The following is a 22662-nucleotide window of genomic DNA, read 5'->3' as shown; positions in this document are numbered from 1 at the left end:
AGCCTGACCAGCGTATGATAAGGGAAGCAATACCAAGAGCCAAAGCTGTCAGCCACACGGACTGATGAGCGCACGTAGAGTGTGGGGATGTTTATTTCAGCAGGACTGTCTGGCTGAGGACATTGTCAAATGGGACGGTAAGGGAAAGGGGGAAGGCATAAACAAAATATACAGAGAGACAAACCTGTCAAACATAGCACACAAAACGCAGAAACAAACCTCATTAAGTCACGCTAATTGATGGGCTATCATGAAACCTCAGGCATGTCGGGACTTTGCAGCTGTTGGGGATGTAAAGCTGAGGGTGCAGGGTGTTGGTGGGGTTAGTGGGACTGTGCAAACGGGTGGGGGAATGTGCAGGGGAAGGGGATAGGGAGGGGCGAAGAAGTGGACAGAATGGGGTGTGAAAGGGGCCCGTTCTGTGTGAAATGGGGCTGGCTGGCGCCCTTGTCTGACCGAGCTGGCGTGCTGGGTGCTGGCTGCTGGGGGCAAATGTCTGATATCTTCCCCAAACCAGAGGCGTGTGAGGGGTGCGGGTGTTCGCGGCAAACCTCAGGCTGGCCCAGCCAGCAAGTGGGGGATCCGTGGGGTAAGGGGGCCTGGGATCTGGGCAGGGGTGCTGGGTGTGACAGTGCTTGGGGGATGCACAAATGGGCGTGTGCCTGTGAAGCTCGAGAGGGTCATGTGCACGCCTGCACTGGTGGCCTTGGGTCTCTGCTGGGGGCTGTCCACACTTGTGCCTGACGTGAGCTGTGTATGCGGGTGCTGTTGAAGGCAGCGCCTGGTCTGTGGCAGCCTGCGGAGCCAGCCATGTCCATGTCCTCTGAGCACGTGTGCATGTCTCTGGGACGTGAAAGCAGCAGGTGCATTTGTCAGAGACCCCAGGTCCCCCGGGCACGGGGCTGGACTCCAGCAGCTGGGCAGAAGGGAGCCCTGAGCTGGAGCTGCTGGAGGCAGCAGTCACTCCTAACATCCCTTAGCGTATAGTAATGATTTTTAAAAAGCAAACAGCATTATTGTGGGGTAGATTAAGGAGAAAATATTGACTTTCTACAGAGATAGTCTATATTTATTGAAAATACAACGGAATGAGGAGCCCTAAACTCTTAAAATAATTACTGAAATGAGGTTTTCTGAATAGAATATTATGTTCCACTTCATATATGCAAAACTACATAACGAAACTGATGTTATAAATGACTGTAAGTTTTTAGATTTTGCTGAGATAAAAGTCTAGTGCTAGTTAAATAAAACCACATTTCCCTTTTTGGTGATTTTGAAGACCCAGAGAACTGCCCTTGAGAAACATTTGAGATTCTTCGTTGTAGTAGCATCCCCAGGATGACAGCAAGTGCAAACCACTGGAAGTTAAAGCAGTTGTAGCATTGGGTATGTCGATTTGTTTCCTACAGGACTGAAGAGGGAGGGGTAGAAAGGAGGTGTAATGACACCTTGATTTCCTTGTTTAAGTTGTGCAGCAGATAGAGCTTAACTAAAACAGAAGATTTGGCACATTATTGTTTCAGTATTCTTTTTGCATCTTGAAGTAGTTTTCCATCCTAATTATAGCTCTGGTTAAAATGAAAACTATAGGAATTAAATATGAAAATTTAGTCTTATAGTAGAATGCGTAATTGAATTTTATGTTGCTATTCAAAGGTGAAAAAAATTGACTCAAGCTTGTATGAAGATTTTAAAAGCCGTTATTTTGGAGATGAAATCCTGCACCGCCTAGATCTTTGCTCCATGTTGAAAAAAAAGCAACCGAATGGTTACTACTACTGTGAGTCCTCTATTGTTTTCGGTAAGTACATCTTCATTTTCCTCTTATATCAATTGTGTGTAGAAGTTATGCCTGAAAACTCATTTTTTTCTGGAGTGTGCATTAGGCAATTCTTGTGATAATATCCATGGAGTCTGACAGAGGTCTGTCCTTCAACCCTGGCTCTCCAGGAACACTGTGCAGTGCTTCTTGCTGACAGCTGAAGTTTAACTAGCCATCCCCAGAATCCAGTTCCATTTCTCATCCTAAAGTGAGTGTTTAAGATAAGTGAGATGTGTCACTCTCCAGAGCTGCTCATCTCTCTGTTGACTATAAAGACAGCCTGTGTGACTAAGTTAGATTAGACACAATAATTATAGATGATTAAATCTAAGTGAAATGTCTCTGGCTTGGCAGAGATGTGACCTTACTTGCACCATATTCATATACAGAGAGAATTTCAGTGGTACAACAGATTTCATAATAAATGTTCAGAATGCCTTCAAGACTTTAAACATTGTACAGACACCTTGCCTAGATCATTGCAATGCTAGAAGTCACAGTTGTGTCCCCCTGCTTTATCTGAACAGAAGTTTCACATCCCTATGATTCTAGGCTTGTCTTCTCATTTCTGCCACAAGTTATGTATAGCTGGAACTTCACGTGGTACGCGTGGAAGATCTGTGGACTGAGAGACTATGGGTTAATGGCTTGTACAATAAAACTCTCTGTGACGGTTAGTTCCCAGTAGCTGATAGTGGATCTTGGGGTGGCTGTTAGTCATATTGAGAACATGAGTTAAAACACTGTAAGTGGAATAACCAGAGAATTGTGAGGATTTTTTATTAAATGCAGTCACCCCTTTAAATCTAGGATGTATTGTGTGATTCATTGGGAATGTCTTTAAAAATAACATTCCTGCACCTGCAGATCTTTAAAAAATGAGATGACGTGGGAAGATGGTCAGGTAGTAATACAGTTTTTATATTAATTGCTTTTTTCATCTGTCCTAATTAGGCTGATTCTTTATATATGTCATATTAGAGGTGAGTCTCAAAAGACAGGTTTATAGCAGGGAACAGGTCATGGTCTTTCGAGGTCAGTTTATATTTTTTCTTCTTTGTGCTGGTACAGCTTGAGTTTTATGTTTTGGGGATTTTTTTTTTTCTGCAGTCTTGTCAAAGGTTGAATGTAGTGGTGTTAGAAAACATGGGATAGTGAAATTCATACTAAAAATTCATGTGAAGCCTTAACTTTGTCTTTTTTCTTTAGAAATATAAATTTAGAAATAGAGCAAAACTCTATTTGGCATGTTGTCAATGATCAATAGCACCATCTCAACAATAATATGGACGGTCTTAATAAATCTTAATAAAGCAAAGTCTTAACTTTGACCTACTTTAGGAAAAGAGAACATCTGTTCTTGTATGGATCCTCTGGTAATAGGAAGGCAATGTGAAAAATGTGAAATTTTACAAGGAGCCTCAACAATAAAATGCTTACTTAAAGACTATGATAAATTTGTTCTTACATACCTTGCGACATTTTCCAGATTTCTGGTAATAAGCAGAAATATACATAAAACAAAAAAAGACCAGTAATCATTCCAACAAGCAAATAACTCAGTGGTTCTAACATTTCCGCTCCAAAGCATACTAGCGTTAGTAATGAAAATATTCACGACCAAGGAATGATCATATCCTCAGAAAGAAAGAACAAAACATGCAACATCAGGGAAACATTCCAAGACTGTTGCCATCCCAACTAGCTGAATAGAAATGTCTTCACTGGTATCTTTTATCGTGTGGACAGTTTTAAAGGAAAGTAATCAGGAATCTGAAAAAGATGAAAACTTCTATTTGTTATGAAGATACTTTGCTAAGGACTAAGAAATCTCAAGAATATAAAGACTTTATGAAGGTACCGTGTCCATCCCCAAATTCTGCAAAACCATTAAAGGTAGGACGAGTACAAGATAAAAGGAAAACTTCTGATCCAGACACATATTCTAGTTGAGGTAATTTTGATGGAAAGATCCAACTTTCAAAAACTTACAACTGACAGAAATACATGTGAATAATACATTGTACTCAATTTTTCCTAAGCACATACTGTTTTTTTCATGATCATAAAAACTATAGTTGGTTAATAGGCAGGTTATACCTGGTTATACCTGGTGCCTCATTTGCTGTTTTTCAGCTGCTTTTCAAGATCTGGATTGTTTCATTCTTAAGGCTATAAAACTAACACTACATTGGAGACAATTCCTGTTATTAGGATGAGCTTTACATAAATACTGCTATTAAAAGTTAGTGCTGGTTCCAGGACTCTGTGTAGGGCTTTGATGACTTCGGTTTCTCGCTTGTGGTAACTTGTTTCCCTATGCTGCAGCATCGCTGGTGGAAGTGCTCACTGGTCTTGAGGACTGTTTTGAGGTCTTATGATTAAATACTTATACCATACTTTAAACATGTAAGGCACTTTGCAAATGTTAATGGCTGTTAATGTTTTTGTTTGCACTTAGGGCCACCTTTATTTAGCTTAAGTAGACCGTTACAAAACAACTCAAAAGCAGTACAGAGGAAAAAAAGTCTTAAGGTGCCTGTTTCAATTAGTGACAACACTCTTGCAAAATCCAGACCAGTCAAAATGAGATATATTTATACGTATCTATCTATCTATCTAAATATATTACCACATTTATTACCTCATGTTATGCTTGTCTCATAGTTAAGTTTATATCTGTGTATATAACTATGTATCTAATGTCTTCTGTACATGTTTGTACGTTCAAATATTATTTATGTGCATCCAAATGCTTAGAGAAAAGAGAAGTTACAAGATTATTTAACATGGTATAAAATTTTTTGTTTGAGTGAAATTGAGGCTACACTATTCACAGATATACTTCAGAATATTCTGGAATATGTAGCTGATAAAAAAAAGAATTCAGTAAATAACTCATTACAAATAAAAGCTGTTTAGTAGTATATTTGGTAGATATTGCCCATGTTTTTTCAAAACATGTTTAAATCTTTCTTCTTGAACTTGTCTTCTTACTGACATCTCAGAATGCTAAAATGAGACAGTCAAGTCTTTCAGCTGTCTTTTGAATATGAGTCCCATTAAATGGTTTATAACAGCAGTCAGTCAACTGGTATTCAAAGCAAGAATCAGATGCTTGCTTGGCTTTATCTCAATCCTGGTGTGACAACGTATAAAGAATTTATAGGAAGCCTCATTTTCACAGTCCGAACAGAATTCTCCTCTGAATTATTTTTACATGAGTACTACATCTCGCCTTCTCTAGCCATAGAATTTGAGTGGATGTTCTTCACTGATACCATGTTAAGAAAGTGTAGTATTATTATACCCACTTTTCTCAGTCCTATATGGACGTAGATTGATCTTGCCCAAATACATGCATTTAATTTTCTGGGTTTGTACATGTTAATATATATTTATCTAAAGCCAATAGGAGAAGCAAAACAGTTATATTGGAACATGTATTGTCATATTTAGATGACTTATTTTTTAATTTCAGAGAAGAAGAAACTATATTTTAATGAATTTTTAAAAACTCATTTTAAAACATTTTAAAATGTGATTTGAATAGGGTTTTTAGTAACTATAGGTAGCTAAGACATTAAAATAAACACAGGAGCGAGTTAATGCAGTTCTATTAATACATCAGAAATAGTGAAATTTGAAAATTACTTAATACAGACAAAACACTGGGTCCAGCTCTAGTTCTTTCTACGTGTGCATGTACTCAAGCAGTAATCTTCTTTCCTTGAAGTGTACAGAAGATACAAAAACAGTATTTACTTTTTGTTACCTAGAGTTTGGGCCAGACTTGAGTATTATGCATGCAATAAGATGAAAAGATCTAAAAAGAGATCAGAACTAATGTTAGAAACAGAAATCCATACACATAAAAGAATTGCATACTACGATGGCTAAAAAGTGCCACAACACATATCAGCTTGGCAGCTGCACATTTTAAAAGCATGTTTAAAAATATGGGAAGCATAAAAGAACTGTATGAATAAAGGCAGAGGTGAAACACCTGCTGAGCTGCAGCAATATGTGCAGCCGGTAAACAGGCTTTGACAATATGTTACAGAGCAGCATCCACCATCTTCAGCAGAGCCTACAGACATCTGCATCAGATTTCTGTGTATTTGCATGTCAGTCCCACAGGGAAAGTATTCAGGAGTTAAAATTTGACATGACAGTGACAATAATGTTGAAACTTCAACCTCAAATTAGAGTTCAGTTTATTCTTTAAAGCAAACAAAACAGCAAGCCAACCAAGTGTCCTTCTTCAGACCACCAACCTCATGGCAGCTGTTGTACGTCCCCTCAAATCTCAAAGGAGACCAGTGAATACTAGAATGAGTTGAGCTTCTCAATATATACTCCTTCACCTGAATGACTGGTCTGTTCTTTATGTCATGGTGAAGTTGTTTAATGGAACCTCTGACCATCAAAGGGAGCATGATGTAAATTTTCTTATGTTAAATATGCCTTTAGCATTAAGTGTCTCACTTAAACATTTTCAGGATCCATTAATGAAGATTTTTTTAGACTTGTTTCAAAGAATATTTGTTCATAGTAATATAATCTAAAATGAGATTATACACACATTAAAGAAAGTTATCATATGCCAAGTTGTATTCAGCCTGTAAACTGTGTTAAGGTTCTCCTGAGTGACAAGTAAGGAGAGTTTTATATATCAGACTTGCCCTGTACTACCTCTGAGGTAGAAAAACTTTCAGTAAGTTTGTTGCTTGGTGGAAACCACCCAACAGGTTACTCTTACTTTCTGCACAGCCAGAACTCATATATCTGGAATGTGTTCCAAGTTGGAGGTTAAAGTGCTATTACAGTTCCCCTTAACCCTTGCAATCTAGCAGTGGCAATATGGAAATTGAAATATCAGACTACAAGCATATATTTTATCTGGATAAAAGCACAATAATATGGTAAAAGGGAATGCTCCTTGCTGCTCAAGTAATACCTCAAACAGGTGCCTTCTTAAGTGGCAGAATATTCGTGGATCAATTTACATTTCAGTGGGCCTATGTACAAGTTCGGTGTCCAGTCTGACCTTGTCATCAAGGTACCTTCTGCAGTCTCTCTGAAATGGGAGACACCTACAGAAAGTCATTCATCCTGTCCTAAAATGTATGTGTAAGACAGGCAAGATCTAAGAGGTGTCTAAGATAAGCAAGATGTGAGTCTAAGATGCACTACTTGAACAGTTGTTAATATTTATTAATTAGCTTGCTTGCTGTTTTTATATACATGTATATAAAGATACGAATTTTCAACTAAGTGACGAAAAGATCCATTATATTTGCAAGCTTCACATTTCTGAGGGAGGTCAATAACATAATGAGCGGCACACATTACAAACAAAATTTATTCTTCCAGATTGCTGCTATTAGGCTGTATGAATCGTTTAAATAAGTTTTTAGTTACTTAAATCTTAATAACCTTGAGTTAGGATTTAGTGGTGCAGTTTATGCCTCCACGTTACATTTTATGATGTTATCCAGGCAGCTGCTCAACACTCATGTCTCAAACAAAGAACAAGATGCTCCTGGTGGTACCTTGGATAAGAGCTCTCCAGACTGAAGATAAGTTTGTCAGCAATAGATTTAGGGAATACCCACAAAGAAGAAATAGTTGCAGAAGAAAGAAGAAGAGAAGACTCATCTGTACCTGAAACAGAAAAGAGATATGGTAACATCACTCTATGAACTCAAAATAATACCAAGAAGAAATAGAGGGCTGAAAATAAAAGAATTGGAAACCAACTGATAGATGGATAGATTGTCAACATCCCTCGGTTTGCTCTTTTTAAAAGTGCACTTACAGTGTCAAGCGAAAAACAGAGTAATATTTTGCCTTCATCATCAAGGAAGAAGAAGGTTCATATACAGTCTGTGACACAAAGTTTGCCCGGTTTGTCTGAAATCTTTTAAAGTGGCACTGGCTGAAATGAAGAGAAAGACTGGCATTTGTCTCCTTCAGATATTTTCCGGCTCCTCTGTCTACAGATGGTTTGACCTATATGTGATTTATTGATTTTATTCGTACAGCAATTAAAAATTTTCTCACATTGGAAGCAGCAATGGTGACCAAGTAAATACTGTTATTATTGTCCAGATTCTACATCCTGCAAAACTATGCATATTGTGTGTTGGTTTCTTTTATTCTCTTTCTTACTTGAATGACAGTGAATCACTTCTTCCAAAATAATGAATCATTCTTTGATTTTATTTGTTATCTGTCCTTCTTTCTTTTTCTATAATTTCAAAATACCCCTAGGTCTGTTTCTTTCACTTCTGAATTTTTATTTCCTTGATAGTCTGTTTGTAGGCTAGCATCTACTTTTTCCACTATATTAGACTGTGAGTATCTGCTCTTGAGTTCACAGAATCACAGAATCACAGAATAGTAGGGGTTGGAAGGGACCTCTGTGGGTCATCTAGTCCAACCCCCCTGCCGAAGCAGGGTCACCTACAGCAGGCTGCACAGGATCTTGTCCAGGCGGGTCTTGAATATCTCCAGAGAAGGAGACTCCACAACCTCCCTGGGCAGCCTGTTCCAGTGCTCCGTCACCCTCAGAGGGAAGAAGTTCTTCCTCATGTTCAGACGGAACTTCCTGTGCCTCAGTTTTGTGCCCATTGCCCCTTGTCCTGTCACTGGGCACCACTGAAAAGAGCTTGGCCCCATCCTCCTGACACCCACCCTTGAGATATTTGTAGGCATGTATAAGGTCCCGTCGCAGCCTTCTCTTCTTGAGGCTGAACAAGCCCAGTTCCCTCAACCTCTCCTCGTAGTGGAGATGCTCCAGTCCCCTCACCATCCTCGTAGCCCTCCGCTGGACTCTCTCCAGTAGCTCTTCATCTTTCTTGAACTGGGGAGCCCAGAACTTGACGCAGTACTCCAGATGAGGCCTCACCAGGGCAGTGTAGAGGGGAAGGAGAACCTCCCTCATCCTGCTGGCCACACTCTTCTTGATGCGCCCCAGGATCCCATTGGCTTTCTTGGCAGCCAGGGCACACTGCTGGCTCATGGTTAACCTGTCGTCCACTAGGACACCCAGGTCCCTCTCCGCAGAGCTGCTCTCCAGCAGGTCCACCCCAAGCCTGTACTGGTGCATGAGGTTGTTCCTCCCCAGGTGCAGGACCCTGCACTTGCCCTTGTTGAACCTCATCAGGTTCCTCTCTGCCCAGCTTTCCAGCCTATCCAGGTCACGCTGAATGGCAGCACAGCCTTCTTGTGTATCTACCACACCTCCCAGTTTGGTGTCATCAGCAAACTTGCTGAGGGTACATTCTAACTCTTCATCCAGGTCGTTGATGAAGAACTTAAACAAGACTGGGCCCAGTACTGACCCCTGAGGGACACCACTTGTCACCAGCCTCCAACTAGACTCAGCGCCGCTGATGACAACCCTCTGAGTTCTGCCATTCAGCCAGTTCTCTATCCACTTCACCGACCACTCATCCAGCCCACACTTCCTCAGCTTCCCTAGGAGGACATCATGGGAGACTGTGTCGAAAGCCTTGCTGAAGTCAAGGTAGACAACATCCACGGCTCTCCCTTCGTCTACCCAGCCAGTCATGTCATCGTAGAAAGCTATTAGATTGGTCAGGCATGATTTCCCCTTGGTGAATCCATGCTGACTACTCCTGATAACCTTCTTTTCTTCCACTTGCTTCATGATGGTCTCCAGGATAAGCTGCTCCATCCTTGCATATCTATGTCACTCTTTCTAAATTTTAGTTAATAATATAGCAGTTATACTGCTTTTGGATAAAAATGTCTTGGGCAGCTTCCCAGGGGCTATTTCTTAACATTTGAAATTACTAATTAATTCTCTGTGTTGAGTTTATCCACAGCTGCTGCAGTTTTGTGCGTGCAGTATGCTTAATAACTCTTTCCCTACATAAAAAGCAACAGGTATCATGTGCTCATCAGTAACGTCTTTCCCTAAAGCACTCTTTCTTAGCAGAGTCATGTGGTAGAATATTGACTTATAAAAATGATTCTTTTAAATGTGTCAGAGAAACACATTTTAGTTATTAAACTAGAAGCCAGACTCTTCGTAGACAGTGACTAGAAAGTAGCAATCCAGTGCTTTCTTACACACATCAAGTATTTTCCATTCACTACTGAGAACAAAATGGCCCCCTATTGATTCCTTCCCTGTAGTATTACATTAAAACTTGATGGATGTTGTCTTTAGCTCTAGCGACGTGTCTGATCTTGTATCGCTACACTGGGCGGTTTCTTCTGTATTCGGTAGGTTTTGGCTGTTGAAACATTGACCATTAGTATAGCATGTTTCATTATGAGATAGCATTTCTATATTTTGCAATACCAGTTATAACTTAAAAGCTGTATTGATACATTCTGTTTCTGGATAAGGAGGAGAACAAGCTGATTGACAGGGAAATAACCAGTGTAAATACGGTTTGAAAGTGGAAATTTTGATATCAGAATAATATTTCATTGTTTTGAGGGCAAATTCTAATATCCCTGGCTTTGAGCTTTAATGTTGCAAATGTGTAACAACCTTTTCATTAGAAAGTGACAGGGAGCTTTAAAGGCAGGAACATGATGTTTAGAAGACAGTCATTCATCTCCTAATACTGAAAGTAAATAAAACCTTCTCATCATCTTCAGTGATTCTGTGATTGATGATTCTGTGGCATGTAGTGTTTGCTTTAATGTGCAGGATAATTGTTGCAATTTTCTTTAAAAAATACCATAATGTAATTCTATTCAAAAGGCTATCATCCTTTTATTTTTCAGCAAAGGTGTGTAAAGTAGTGATGTGTTTTCATGCCAGAGCTGTTACCAGTAGTTGAAAATACCTGAAAATAAGATTTTCCATGAATGACTTTCAAAAATATGTGCAGACAATGGGATAAAACTGATGAAGTAAATCTGACAGGAAAGCACGAAAGCATATTTGACATCAGTAAGAATGTGATTCATGACTGAAAATTTAGTTGAGTATGTAAAAAAGAGACAATTTATTTTTCACAACGCAACACAATAATAACATCCAGCAGCTTTTTCGTATCATAAGTATTTATGCTTTAAAGACATTTTTCCTCAAGCAGACTTCGGTGTCCAAAGAACTAATTTATTCCTAAATTTAATACATTAAACATACATTGAAAATACGTAAAACATTATTTTCAAGATATGTTAATTGCGAAAAGTAAACAGACCATCTAGGAGGTGAGGAGTAAATTAAATATGTAATATTCTTCCATTGAATGGTAAAGGATAATTACATTTTATTCTTAAAATTTTCCTAGCTAGGATGTTGCTTTTGTTGATACGTATTTGTGGTATGGTCTTAACATCAAACAGAAGGTATGTCTGATTTACCGTAATTGAATTAAGCTCTTCCACAATTCCTGTGAGGAGTGTTTTTCAGTAGTTCGAAGGACAGGGAGTGAAAGGAAAACCAGTTTTCCATTGTTCAAATGTCACCATTTTTCAATTGTTGATGGTTAGTGGAGATCTGAGAAGTTATCCAGTGTGCTGCATGGTTACATAGAGAGAGTCTAGTGTGCCTCCTACCTAATCCCTGTGAGCTTGTCACTGTTTAGAGCAGAGTGGCAATAAACTGAGTGGCATTCTAAAATAAGACATGGTTGGAGATCAATAGAGATCAGTACTTCAGGGATGATACAAACTCTAACATAAAAATGTAGTTATTGAGGAAGAGAGCTTGTTTTGCTTAATACCACAACTTGTATTTCTCTTTCAGAACAGTACTCAGCAACAAATAGAAACAGGTGATAATTTCATTTCCAGTAGTTTTCTTATTCTAGACTATACATAAAATATTTTTGAAGCCCCTAGTATTTGTAAAAGTAGTTTCTTTTCAGTGGAAATAATTTCAAGATAAAATATGACAGATTTTAAAGAAGCATTTTTAATGAGGCATGTAGTGTCATTTCTGGTTTCCTAGAAAGCAGCAATGTGCTATTTCTTATGGAAGCAGTAGAATGCGAGAGCAAGATTACATGAACCACAAGCTAAAACATGACATTATTACCTTAACAGTAGCCTGCCAAATTACTTGAAGTTTTAATCTGTTCTTAAACATGTCAGAAAGAGCCATCACAGTACCTGCTGAATATATAGTATGCAATCTTCTATTTTTCAAATGAAGATCAAAGTTTTGAGATCTGAATTAAGTCTTAATGACAGGAGAGAAATGTGAACCACCCCTCTGTTTACGGGACAGTTTCACAGATCTGTTGGGTACGAATGACTGGTGGGTGTCACTCGTGCAGTATAGAGAACTTTCTGGGAGGGCGCAACGTAAAATCCATGAACATGTTGCTTTATTACATAGGTGGAGAGTTTCCATTTCTTCTTAGTGAAGTATGGCTGAGTCTGCCTGTGGGCCCTGATCTGTCAGCCATCCAGCTGGGGACAGGCGAGCACTGGGCTTCATCCCCCTGCCCAATGGCTTGAAAATTTACCAGACGGCGTGGGTTAGAATAGAACCACTGTAGGCAGAGCAGTGCCAAACCTTGCCATCTACAGCCAATAATAAATGGCTGAGCAATGCATGAGAAAGAACTTTTTTACACTGCTTTCATGCTATGTGAACGTTCCTCGTCTGTTCCACTGCAAGATGAAATATGTTAACCACTCATGACATAGACTGTCTGATACTGCTTTAGCAGTTTAAGGTACCTCGCTTGCTTGTGCGGTGGAACCAACAAGGAGAACTTGGAATCAGGTGGAGATGACAATGCTTAATGAAGCTGTTCTTCTTCTCAGGTGTTGGCTGCTATCTCCAGACTGATGCTGTAGTGTTTAGCTGTGTACTAATTCTCACTCAAGCATCAGCAGGTCAGGAGACTTATGTGGCCAAAGCTGTGGTGCCAGGCCTAGGTCAAACATTCATACATACTCATTAGAAGTAATTCCAGAAACCTGAAGTTAGACTTCCAGTTTTTTAACTTTCTAAACATATCTACACTGTATTTTCTGAGTCAGTGTGGATTCACACCGCTTGCATTCTGAGCAGCTATCTGGGTGTATGTGGTTGGCACAGTGCTGAGCCTGACAGCTTGAGTTGGCACCCCAGATTCTGTTCACCAGCATTTTGGTCAGCTATGAGTACGGGAAGAGTGAGCTCCTCTGGTCCTCTCTAGACTGCATGGTTTTATTGTAGGTAAGTGGCTTGGTTTCTGAAGTGCTGAGACACTGCAGTTGACCCTTTGGCATATACTTTCAAAAACCTCAGCTGTAACTTTGTGTTCTGCAAAGAGCAGATTTGTCTTAAAGATTTCTGAGTAACCATCCACAGCCTACGGATTACAGCAGAAAGTAATTGCTGACTGAAGACTTTAAAAAACCTTTTGCCTTTGAAATCACTTATTTAGGGAAAGAGTGAAAATGCCACAATTGCATTTTAATACCTAGGCACTGTTTCCATAGCTTGTTTATTTTTTTAAAAAATGCTTAAGGTGTTTTGAATCAGAAACCCTAAGTACTGAACTTTATTGCTTCAATCAAGAGAACAAACAAAAGGCTTTCTTACACATAAAACTGTTCCTAATTAAATACACTTGGAAAGTGGGTCACGCTGAACAGGAACAAAGCACTCTTACTCCAAAATAAGAGCGTTCATGTATGGAATTATTCAGAAACAGCTCTTAGTGCTTTAAAATTCACAGCCCGTGTTAATCTGTTTTATCTTTCAAATGCTGGCAAGCCCTATAGTGTTCCTTGCCTGTTCCTATCTATCGTGTTGCAAACACAAAACACATTGGATGTTAAAAATTGACATCACTTGATCAGGATGTTATACACCCTTTGGCAGAAGAGTAGACTACTTAGTGTATCTTTAATATTAGAAATGTTATTTTCACATGGCAGCAAGTAAAAGCGATCATTATTTTACATAGCAAATATACCTACTTAGAGATGTACTCTTTTAGAAGCATGTGTTGAATTCTTTGTGATCTTTATTATGGGTGAATTCCATTTTCTATACATTGTAATTTCCTTTTCCTGACATATTACCCAAGGTGTAGAGATGCTAATCTCCAGATATCTCAATTACCATCCATAATCCGTATTAGCTGTTACCTCAGTTATTTACATCTTCCAGTTGTCTTGCAGTTACCTAGTTATCTAGTCAGCTTCTCATATATATTTTTTCTTTTCAGAAATATACAGAACATGTGGTTTCTCTTTCTTCGTAATTCATTACCTGGATTGGTTTGAATGTACTTCATGGTTATTTGTATTCTTGGGGATAGCTTTTCTTAATTCTGAAGAACACAAAACACATGAAAGCATACTGTTCCTCCCAATGGAGTTTAAAATATTATAGTACGGTTCTTTCTATACAGGCATAACAAACATGTATTTCAGAGTAAACCTACATCCATACTTTGAAATGTGAGATGTGTAAATCCTAATGCCTTAGTTATTTTTAAGCGATTGCAAATAATTTCCTGATAAAGAATCATCTTTATTTTTACTGCTTCTCTGTATCATGGGGCCTTTTTTGGCTTGTATTATCTATTTTCACCATGATGCTGTAATTATTCAGGTTGCTTATGAGGAACAAGAGCTAAGAGGTTTGAAAAATTCAGTTCTTTCTTTCTGGTCTGCCCTTTCAATTTGAAACTCTCCAATCACTTTCGGTCCTTTTCTTCACTTATTTTGCAGTTTGGGACTTCAGTTGAACAGGGCCGGTGGTGGTGAGGCTTACGTAATGAAATTCTAAGGAAAAGAATATTGTTTAGGGAGAATATTGCTTTGTAGTAGGGTAAATTTAAAGGTAAGAGTTATATGGGAGAGTTCAATAGTCGAGTACAAAATATTCATGAATATTTGAATATTTTTGAGATTCTACTTATCATCCCTCTTGTCTAGACTCTAGATGGATTGTAATGATCAAACACATGGAATTAGGCAGCTGTATTTAATTTTGTCTTTTGTACCGGTAACTATTCTGACTACTGCCTTTTTATTTGAATACTTTTGTCTTTATTGGTTTATTTAACTTAATAGAAGAATCTGTAAGAGGTTGCATTCTGTCACATCTATACATTTTTTCAATGTAAATTTACATTTGTGCAAATTCAAATGTAATGGTCCATCATTATATTAATAACTTTGTGCTATTAGTGCAATTATAGCAAGACTTCTCTCTGCAGAGTCTCTCTTAAGGGCTGTTTTCCAAACAGATTTTGGTGCACAGTCCTGGTCCACAGTCTTTTGCACCACAAAATATAACGCATGGACTCAATGCATGTTATCTACCTGACTGAAAAGTGCATTTAATGGGTATATTATGTTGACAAGTCCTGCTGTTTTGTATTAAGAGAGGGGCTTGTTATATGTCTTTGTCTATAGACAAAACTTACAAGTCAAAGGAAGGTTTTAGGTGAATATCTTTTGTAGGAATTTGACCCCAGAATGAGATGCCTGCATTTCCAATTGTGCGCAGAGCCCAGTGTCTGAGAGCAGAGTCAAGAAATTGCAGGCTAAAACTGAGTGCTGCATTGAACAAACCAGAGGGAGACAACCAACAAGAAGTCTGTCAACACCTCGCTACCTTTCTTTGATTTTTGAGTTAGGCATCTCACCCTACTGGGATCCAAAGCCCAGTATCCCCTGCTGATGATACATGGTTACTTGAATCAGGTTTCCCTGTTTTTATTTTGAAGAGGAAATACTTATTACATGTATAGTTTGGTTACAATTCCCACTCAAATTGGACATGGGGGCTTTTTTCTTCCCGCAGTGTCGGGGAATTCAAGCCCCCAAAGGCTGGAAAAGCCACAGCTGGCAGCTTAGCGTGGAAGCTGAATGATGCACCTGTGCTCTTGAAGGAGCTTCTCCAGAGTAGCAAAGGGCCAAAGAACAAGGCCCCCCAGCCCCGAGTCAGACTCTGTAATCCTGTGCTTATTTCTTGGAGTGTCTGTTCTTACAGAGGTCACAGGCACAATGTTATAATGCCCACTGGACTCTTAATCTTGTGGCCAATTTGGGAAAGGGAGTGTCCAGTTTCTGGATGCTAAGCAGATGGAAGCCAGGCTGTTCAGAGTGAGCCAGTTCTGAGCATGACTACCTGTACTGCTGGACTATAGTAGAATGTGTGGGTTTTATTCAGTGTTTGAATGCAGACACATCACTCCTGTCTGAATGTTCTGTTTGGTAGCTTGTCTTTTTTCCATATTCATTAGAGACAAATTATCAGTCTATAAGGTTGAAGCATGCATACGTATATGTCTCTCTGTGTGTTTGCATGTTTGTGTATATGCACATGCATGCATGTCTACATAGCATAACTCCTGGTATTTACTGTGAGGAATGCAAAACATTGCTTTTAAGCAGTTTTTTCTGGCTGGAAACCTTGTAATCAGTTTAGCCACTGAAGTGGGTGGTGTTCGCATGGAGGTGGTTAGGAACAAGCACAGCAGAAAAGCATTGAATAAATGTGCGTTTGGACAGCCTTTGGCTATGGGACTTGTATGGTACCTTGGCATTTATCAAAGCTGCTTCCTACCAGTTGCACAGTAGATTCCCCACGATAGGCTTTGGCCTGAGTGCAGCCCAGTTGTTAGTTTTCTGGTGTATTGCTAGTACATGATGCATTGAAATGTTCCTTTTATTTGGAAACAGCTCGGAGAGTCTCATATACTGACATGTTGATGAATGTCCATTGAAAGGAGCAGCTTTTTTGATTGTTGCATGTTGTTATCTTTTGTATGTGAGCTTATTTTTCAAGCTGTGCTATCTTTTGCATCCTGATGTAAAAGCTTCATTAGCACTTAAATAAAAAGTTCGTGTTTAACAATGTAATTAAAATTAATAGTTAAATACCATTTCATCAGTTAGTATAAAACAGCAATTTAAAAATCAGAGCAGATATTGAAGATGTAACCAGTGTTTTCTCCTATCTCCAAAACATATTTATCATTGCTAAGGATGAAAACAAATATCTCTCCTTTCCCTAGGAAGTGAACAGAGTTGTAGTTTGTACAGTATACAGAAATTTTATGGAAATAAACAGAACCCAGAGCAAAGAAAGGAAACCATTTTACTTCTTTTAAAGCCTGTTTATACATGAGTACATTTTGTAAAGAAATATTTTTCAATATATTGAGGAAGGGAGAAGAAAGAATTTGTTATTTCACTTAGTAATATTGTATCCTCTCCTTGTTCTGACAGCAAATGCAGAATCACATTCCCTTTTTTTTGACCTTTATAAATATCACTGTGTCCTTGGAGTAAAGAAGTATGTAGAAATGCTTACTCAATTGCTTAATTTTTACTTGATTTGTATAGGCATTTCAGTCAAGCTCCCAATTCTTCCTTTTTAAGAATGAAAATATTTTTCTCAAAACGATACAATTTTTCTGCAAATAGAGTAGATGTTCGTATATAAAATTAAAATTTCACAACACACTTCCCTCATAGTTACAAATCTTAAAAACTGAGATGGAAAGACAATAAGCATGTTTCTAGATGAAGATACAAGGAAGTCTTGTAGATATAGTGCTAGCTGGATTTTTTTGAGAACTTCCCAGTAAATCACTCCTACCTGTTAGCTAACTTTTCACTCCATATATTTGTAGGAGGACTTTCAGATTATGTACTTTCAGTGGTATCAACTTTATATTAAGTAGATATCACTTCTGTATCTTTTTATGGAGATGTGATAGATAATCATAATGCACAAGCTTTGCTTCACTTGTTCTTACTTTACTTTTTACTTCTTCCGGGCATACATAACATTCAGATTAATTGTTGTCAATACTTTTATACATAATGACTTAGAAAATAACTTATTGATAGGAGTTTCTTTGAAAATGTGTATATCAATTTTAAATCTGTGAGTATATTCTATTAATGTTTGAGTCTCTTTGGTAAGTAGTATGATTAGTTTTACATTATTTTAATGAACTCTAATATTTTATCTGTAATTGGAGGCCAATGGAAAACGGGCAGAACTATATGTTTAAATCAGTATTAAAATTAGGAGGCTGTTGGTTTTGTACCAAAAGAAGGGTTGGGTTCCAGTAGAAGTTTCTGTTAACTTTGGGGCAGGACATGATTTTTGTATTAATTAGGTTCTTCTGAGAAGAATATATGAAGGGAATAACAAGAATCTGTGTATGACTAACCAAAAGGAGTTCAGTTCGCAGTCATTTGAGAAAGCAAAAGCTGGCTGACATTCCCAGTTCTCCTTTCCTTTTCATTTAGAATGAGCTTTCTGCTTTGGTCTCAAGAAAAACTTGGAGTAGAATACCGCAAGAAATGAGTCAGTGTTACTGCCTGTCCTGATCTCTTAGTAGAGACTATCTGGCACTTTCTTCATGATGGTGAATCCGACAGATTCATGCACAGGCAGCAGTGTCAGTGTAATACCTGATAGTTAAAATTACACCAAGAGTTATCCAGCTTTCAATCCTTTGGTGATGCGTTTATGATGTGTTGGTAGACCATATGCTAAGGGGTCACCTGGAAGTGATAAATGCAGATTATTCAGTACACTTCCCGCAAAGATACTTTAATAATGAACCCATTTTTTGTGCCTGTTTGTGGGAATGAACATTTCAAATTTCAAATTCCATGGTTTCCCCCTTCCTTTTCATAGTGTAAATTAAAACAGCAAGAAAAAAATTGTAAAAGGAAAGCACCAGCTTTTTAAAATTACAGTCAATAAGTGATTACTAGACTACATGTTTACAATATTCTAGAATACGTGGGCTACATCCTGAAATATTTTCTACTGCCCCATGCCTGTCTTTTTAGGAAGGACTGAGAGCAAAGTTTGTCCTGAAATAAGTTTGCTTTAAGCCGTATACTCAGAGCAGAGCCCAACAGTTTAGAACATTTGCTGTCTGCAAAAGATTGTACTCCATGTATCAGTTTTAGCTGGCATAGATATGGCCTTAACATACTGTTTTAAATTACATTGTGCATCTCAGATGAAAGCCATGGTGCTGCACACAGATCAGATGAAACAATTCAAACCAGAGGGCAGCCTGAAGGGTCTGTACTTGATTTCTGTTTGAAGCTCAAGGTGGAGACTGCTGAGTTTCTGAAAAATAGCTGTTGAAGCTGCAGGAAGTATAAAGCCAGAGACAGTTCCGTACTCCAGCCTGATCTCTGCTGTAGCCTGGGCTGTTAGCCCACCTGGCCCTTCGCTAAGCTGAATGGGTTTAGGTAGGCTGAAAAGATGATGTTCCTATGGAGTCTTGCAGGTGCAGGCGTGAAAGAAGGACATTTTGCCTGCTGCCAGTGGTTAAAGCCCTGGCAAGGGTAGAGAATGAACTGCTTGCTAGACTGAGCTGCTGTCTCATCTCATTGGTGTGGAGGAAGCTAGAATTCCTCTCGGCATCAATCTTGGTCATCGATCTGACTTCCTGCATGTTTCGTATGTGCACGCCAGTCAAGCACTTAAAATTGATTAAAATTGAGGATTCTCTGTACTGAACCTGGTCGCTGGTCCAAGCATCTTTCTTTCTCCCTGCTCCCTTCACAGACCTTCTTCCCACTGTGGCTGATCTTATCAAAGGACTGTTGACTGTGAAAGAAAAGGCTATATTTAAGGATGTATTCAAATCTAGAGTTTCCTTTTCTGGAAAGCTGTGAGGCGAAATGTGTTATTTCAAAGGAAAGGGAGTCAAGGGTTAATCCTTTTCTTTCAGATTATTTTTTTTTTCTTTGTAATCTGAACAAACAGATTGGTTAAGGTGTGTTCCTTGGTTAGCTATACAGTTTACTAAAGCAAATGACAAAACACAGGTAGATTTCAGTGGACCATGTTAAGGTGCAGCAACATAGCAAGTGCTATAAGCTAACAACATCAAAACCTTACTAACTGTGGGTTTTTAAATGCAAGTTTTACATGGATTCCTTTGCTGACTTTATGCTACTTTCCTTTTTTCTTCCCATGAATCATCACAATTTTGCCTTTGATGCAATTATAAAAACATAGCTGTAATGCATGCTAACTAGCATTGGTCCCTTAATTTCTGTTTTTTAATGCTAAGTGTTTGTTTGCACAGCACCAAATGCCACATTTTCACTGGCATACCAGAGTAATATGGCAAAAGACTGAAAAAATACCTAAAAAGCTGGGTTTTGTTCTCACCGTAAAGTCAGCAGAAATAACCTATTAATACTGATTTCGAGAACTTCAAAGAGCATAGAACATCTGTCTATTCAATATTTACTTTTTCTTCAGACTGTAAAAATACATATTTAAGGAGCCTTCTGCTGTTGTACTGTCAAGTACCTCTTGAACAAACAAAAATTTTATAGAAAGGACTTCCTTAAATCTCAACTCTGTCCTTACATGCATTCTTACCAGCAGCTTTAACAAGAAGGAGAAAAGGAACTTTGTAATATTCTCAGACACTTAACAAGTCTGGGCTCTGGAGCTCCAGATGTAGGAGATTGGAGAAAAGTCGCAATACTGAGGAGTGTTGCAACAGGAATGGGAAGGGGGCTGTAATCCGGGTGACATTATGCCAGCTAAATTTTATGCATGTTCAGTGAGACCACTTATAGAAATGTTCCAAATCCCAGAAGAATTCTGGTATAGAATGATAACGAAGAGCAATACGTCAGCAATAAAATACTGACTGGCGTCTGATCTGACACACAGAACTGTCATACAGTGTCACTGCATTTCACTGACTTTCTTGACAAACTTTGAAGGGAAAGAATATTAGTAGTCACCATTTAATTTTTTTTGCCTTTTAAAAAAGTTATTCAATTTGCTTGTTCTAGTGGAAAATTCATTTTGATTTTTTTAACAAGAATTGTTCTTCTAGACTATGTTCAACATTCGGTGTTCCAGAAAGCAAGTTTTAACCTAATGTGATCAATAATATATGTACATCGCAAAAAAAAAAATTCACTGTGCTGTGTTCATATTACATTTTATTTTAAATGTAAAAACTTGTTGTGTTTGAATGGAGAACGAGCAGGAAGTAAAAGAATGGACCTCTAACTTCTTTTTGTTAGTAGCCAGCTTTTCCTGTTGTTCAAAATAAGCATTTAAAAATGCTAAATGTAATCAGGAAAGTAAAGAAAATATTCAGAATAACATTTGGGAAAAAAATGGAAGTCCTCTTAAAAAAAGGCGAACAATGTAGTGATAATTTGTTGGAAATTCAGGTTTACCAATTTAGATATCAGAACATAGTCAGTAGAGCCTTGCCATTGCCCCATCCTTCTCGTTTGATTTTTATACATGTAAGAAAAAAAATTTCCATTTTTTTACTATAGAAAAAAACTGGAAAGTAAAGTTTTTATATTCTCCTTAAAACTTTTTTGGTGTCCTCACAGTCATGTTAACTCTCAGTAAAACATCATTGGACAATCATAGCTGTCTCTAGCTACTTACTGCTTGGCAGACTCATTGGGAGACTGCCAGGCTATGAACAGAACTCATTTCAAGCCTCATTATCTCAACTGTTCAGTTCACCTTTGAAATTTGAGAAGGAAAAAGTATGTAAGTACCAAAAAATCTTCCTTCACTTAAAATGCACTATCTTTTCACACATCACATTTAATAATTTTTATTAAGCTAAGAGTTTAATTTTCTTTTCGTGATTGTGCAGGGGTTTTCTCCCATAGTAACTAACATATCCTTCAGTTTCTGGTCCCTCCTGCTTTTGTACATTCCTTAATCTTTCTTTTCCACAACAGCAGAAACTAGCTGAATATTGAATTAAATGAATGCTTGATGGGTCCCAGGGGCTGAGACTTGTAAGGTGAAGCTTGGGAAGACCCTGAAGTGTGAAGTGTACCTTGCCCCAGTTTTTCACATTGTCATTGTCTCGGGGCTTATCTACAAGTCTCATATGTCAGGGGGGACACGTTCTTGTGTGCTGGCACTACCAAGTCTGTCTCGTACACTCGCTGTCAGCCAGGCAAAACCACTGCAGGAATAGATGGGATACGTTGGGACATACACACTGCAGATAGACACGTCCACTCTGCAAAGAAGGATGCCATGAGTACTCTGCAGAGCTTGAATATACTTGGGGTTTTCACCCAGAGGTCCTGTATGGCTTATTCTGAACGTGGCTCTGAATGCATTCCTGAGGGTAAACAACCCGGACAGTTGGCAGATGTGGTCTTCAGCCTCGCCCTGAGGTTGCGCTTAAAATAGAAGGCAGGCGTATCGGCGGCTGGCGTCCCAGCCTTGGCCCAAAAGGTACAGTGCGTTCAGCAAGTGGAACTCACAGAAACTGTGATTTACAGTGAACAGAGCAAGATTCTCTCTCTAGAAGGCAGTGTTGTAAAACACATATTAGTGGTGAGATTTCCCTGAAAGTATTTTAATGTGGTTTTAAAAAGCATAGCTAAAATAGGCACTTCTGTTTTAGAACGCAAATGCCAACTCAGTATCATTTTTTTCTTTATAGTACGTGTTTCCAGAAATATTCTTAAGGCATTGAAGAATAAGAAAATGAAATACTTTAAAATTAATTTAGTAATTTAATCTTCTTCTTCAGAAAAATGGAATTGAAAGTGTTTTCAGAAGGGCACAATTGAAAATTTGATAAGAATTACACATTGCATTACAAACCAAGTATCAGAAAGAAATGGGAACTTAGTCTGTGTTGTCAAACACAATAGGAAATTGTTTGCATTTTGGGAGGTCCAACAGATTATTTGTTTATCTCTGTTTTTTTCTTCTCTATGGGGATTGTAATTCTGATCTGGTAGGTGCTCCCAAAACAATACTTAAGTGATACACTGTCTTCTGCACTCTGTGTCTGTATGTGTGTTTATATACATAGGCTTGCAAACAGCTTAGGTTCTGAGTGCAGAAATACTTTTAAGTTGAAATG

The 22662-nt window shown here is 38.4% G+C and overlaps 1 protein-coding gene across 5 annotated transcripts in view; it reads left to right on the top strand.

Moving 5' to 3' along the window:
• AKAP7 (A-kinase anchoring protein 7) overlaps nucleotides 1-22662 on the top strand; it is an 89776-nt gene that overhangs the window by 35676 nt on the left and 31438 nt on the right. For 3 of the 5 annotated variants that reach the window (XM_075414052.1, XM_075414050.1, XM_075414054.1), the window contains exon 7: nucleotides 1660-1804. In XM_075414052.1, coding sequence (XP_075270167.1) covers nucleotides 1660-1804 — 145 coding nt within the window. Of the gene's footprint in view, nucleotides 1-1659; nucleotides 1805-1879; nucleotides 1959-7326; nucleotides 7960-22662 lie in introns of those variants that run through there. The other 2 variants (XM_075414053.1, XM_075414055.1) reach the window with 2 other exon arrangements.

Source organism: Opisthocomus hoazin, chromosome 2 (assembly GCF_030867145.1).
Source record: "Opisthocomus hoazin isolate bOpiHoa1 chromosome 2, bOpiHoa1.hap1, whole genome shotgun sequence".
Classification (NCBI taxonomy): Eukaryota; Metazoa; Chordata; class Aves; order Opisthocomiformes; family Opisthocomidae; genus Opisthocomus; species Opisthocomus hoazin.
This window is presented reverse-complemented; position numbering and strand designations above follow the sequence as displayed.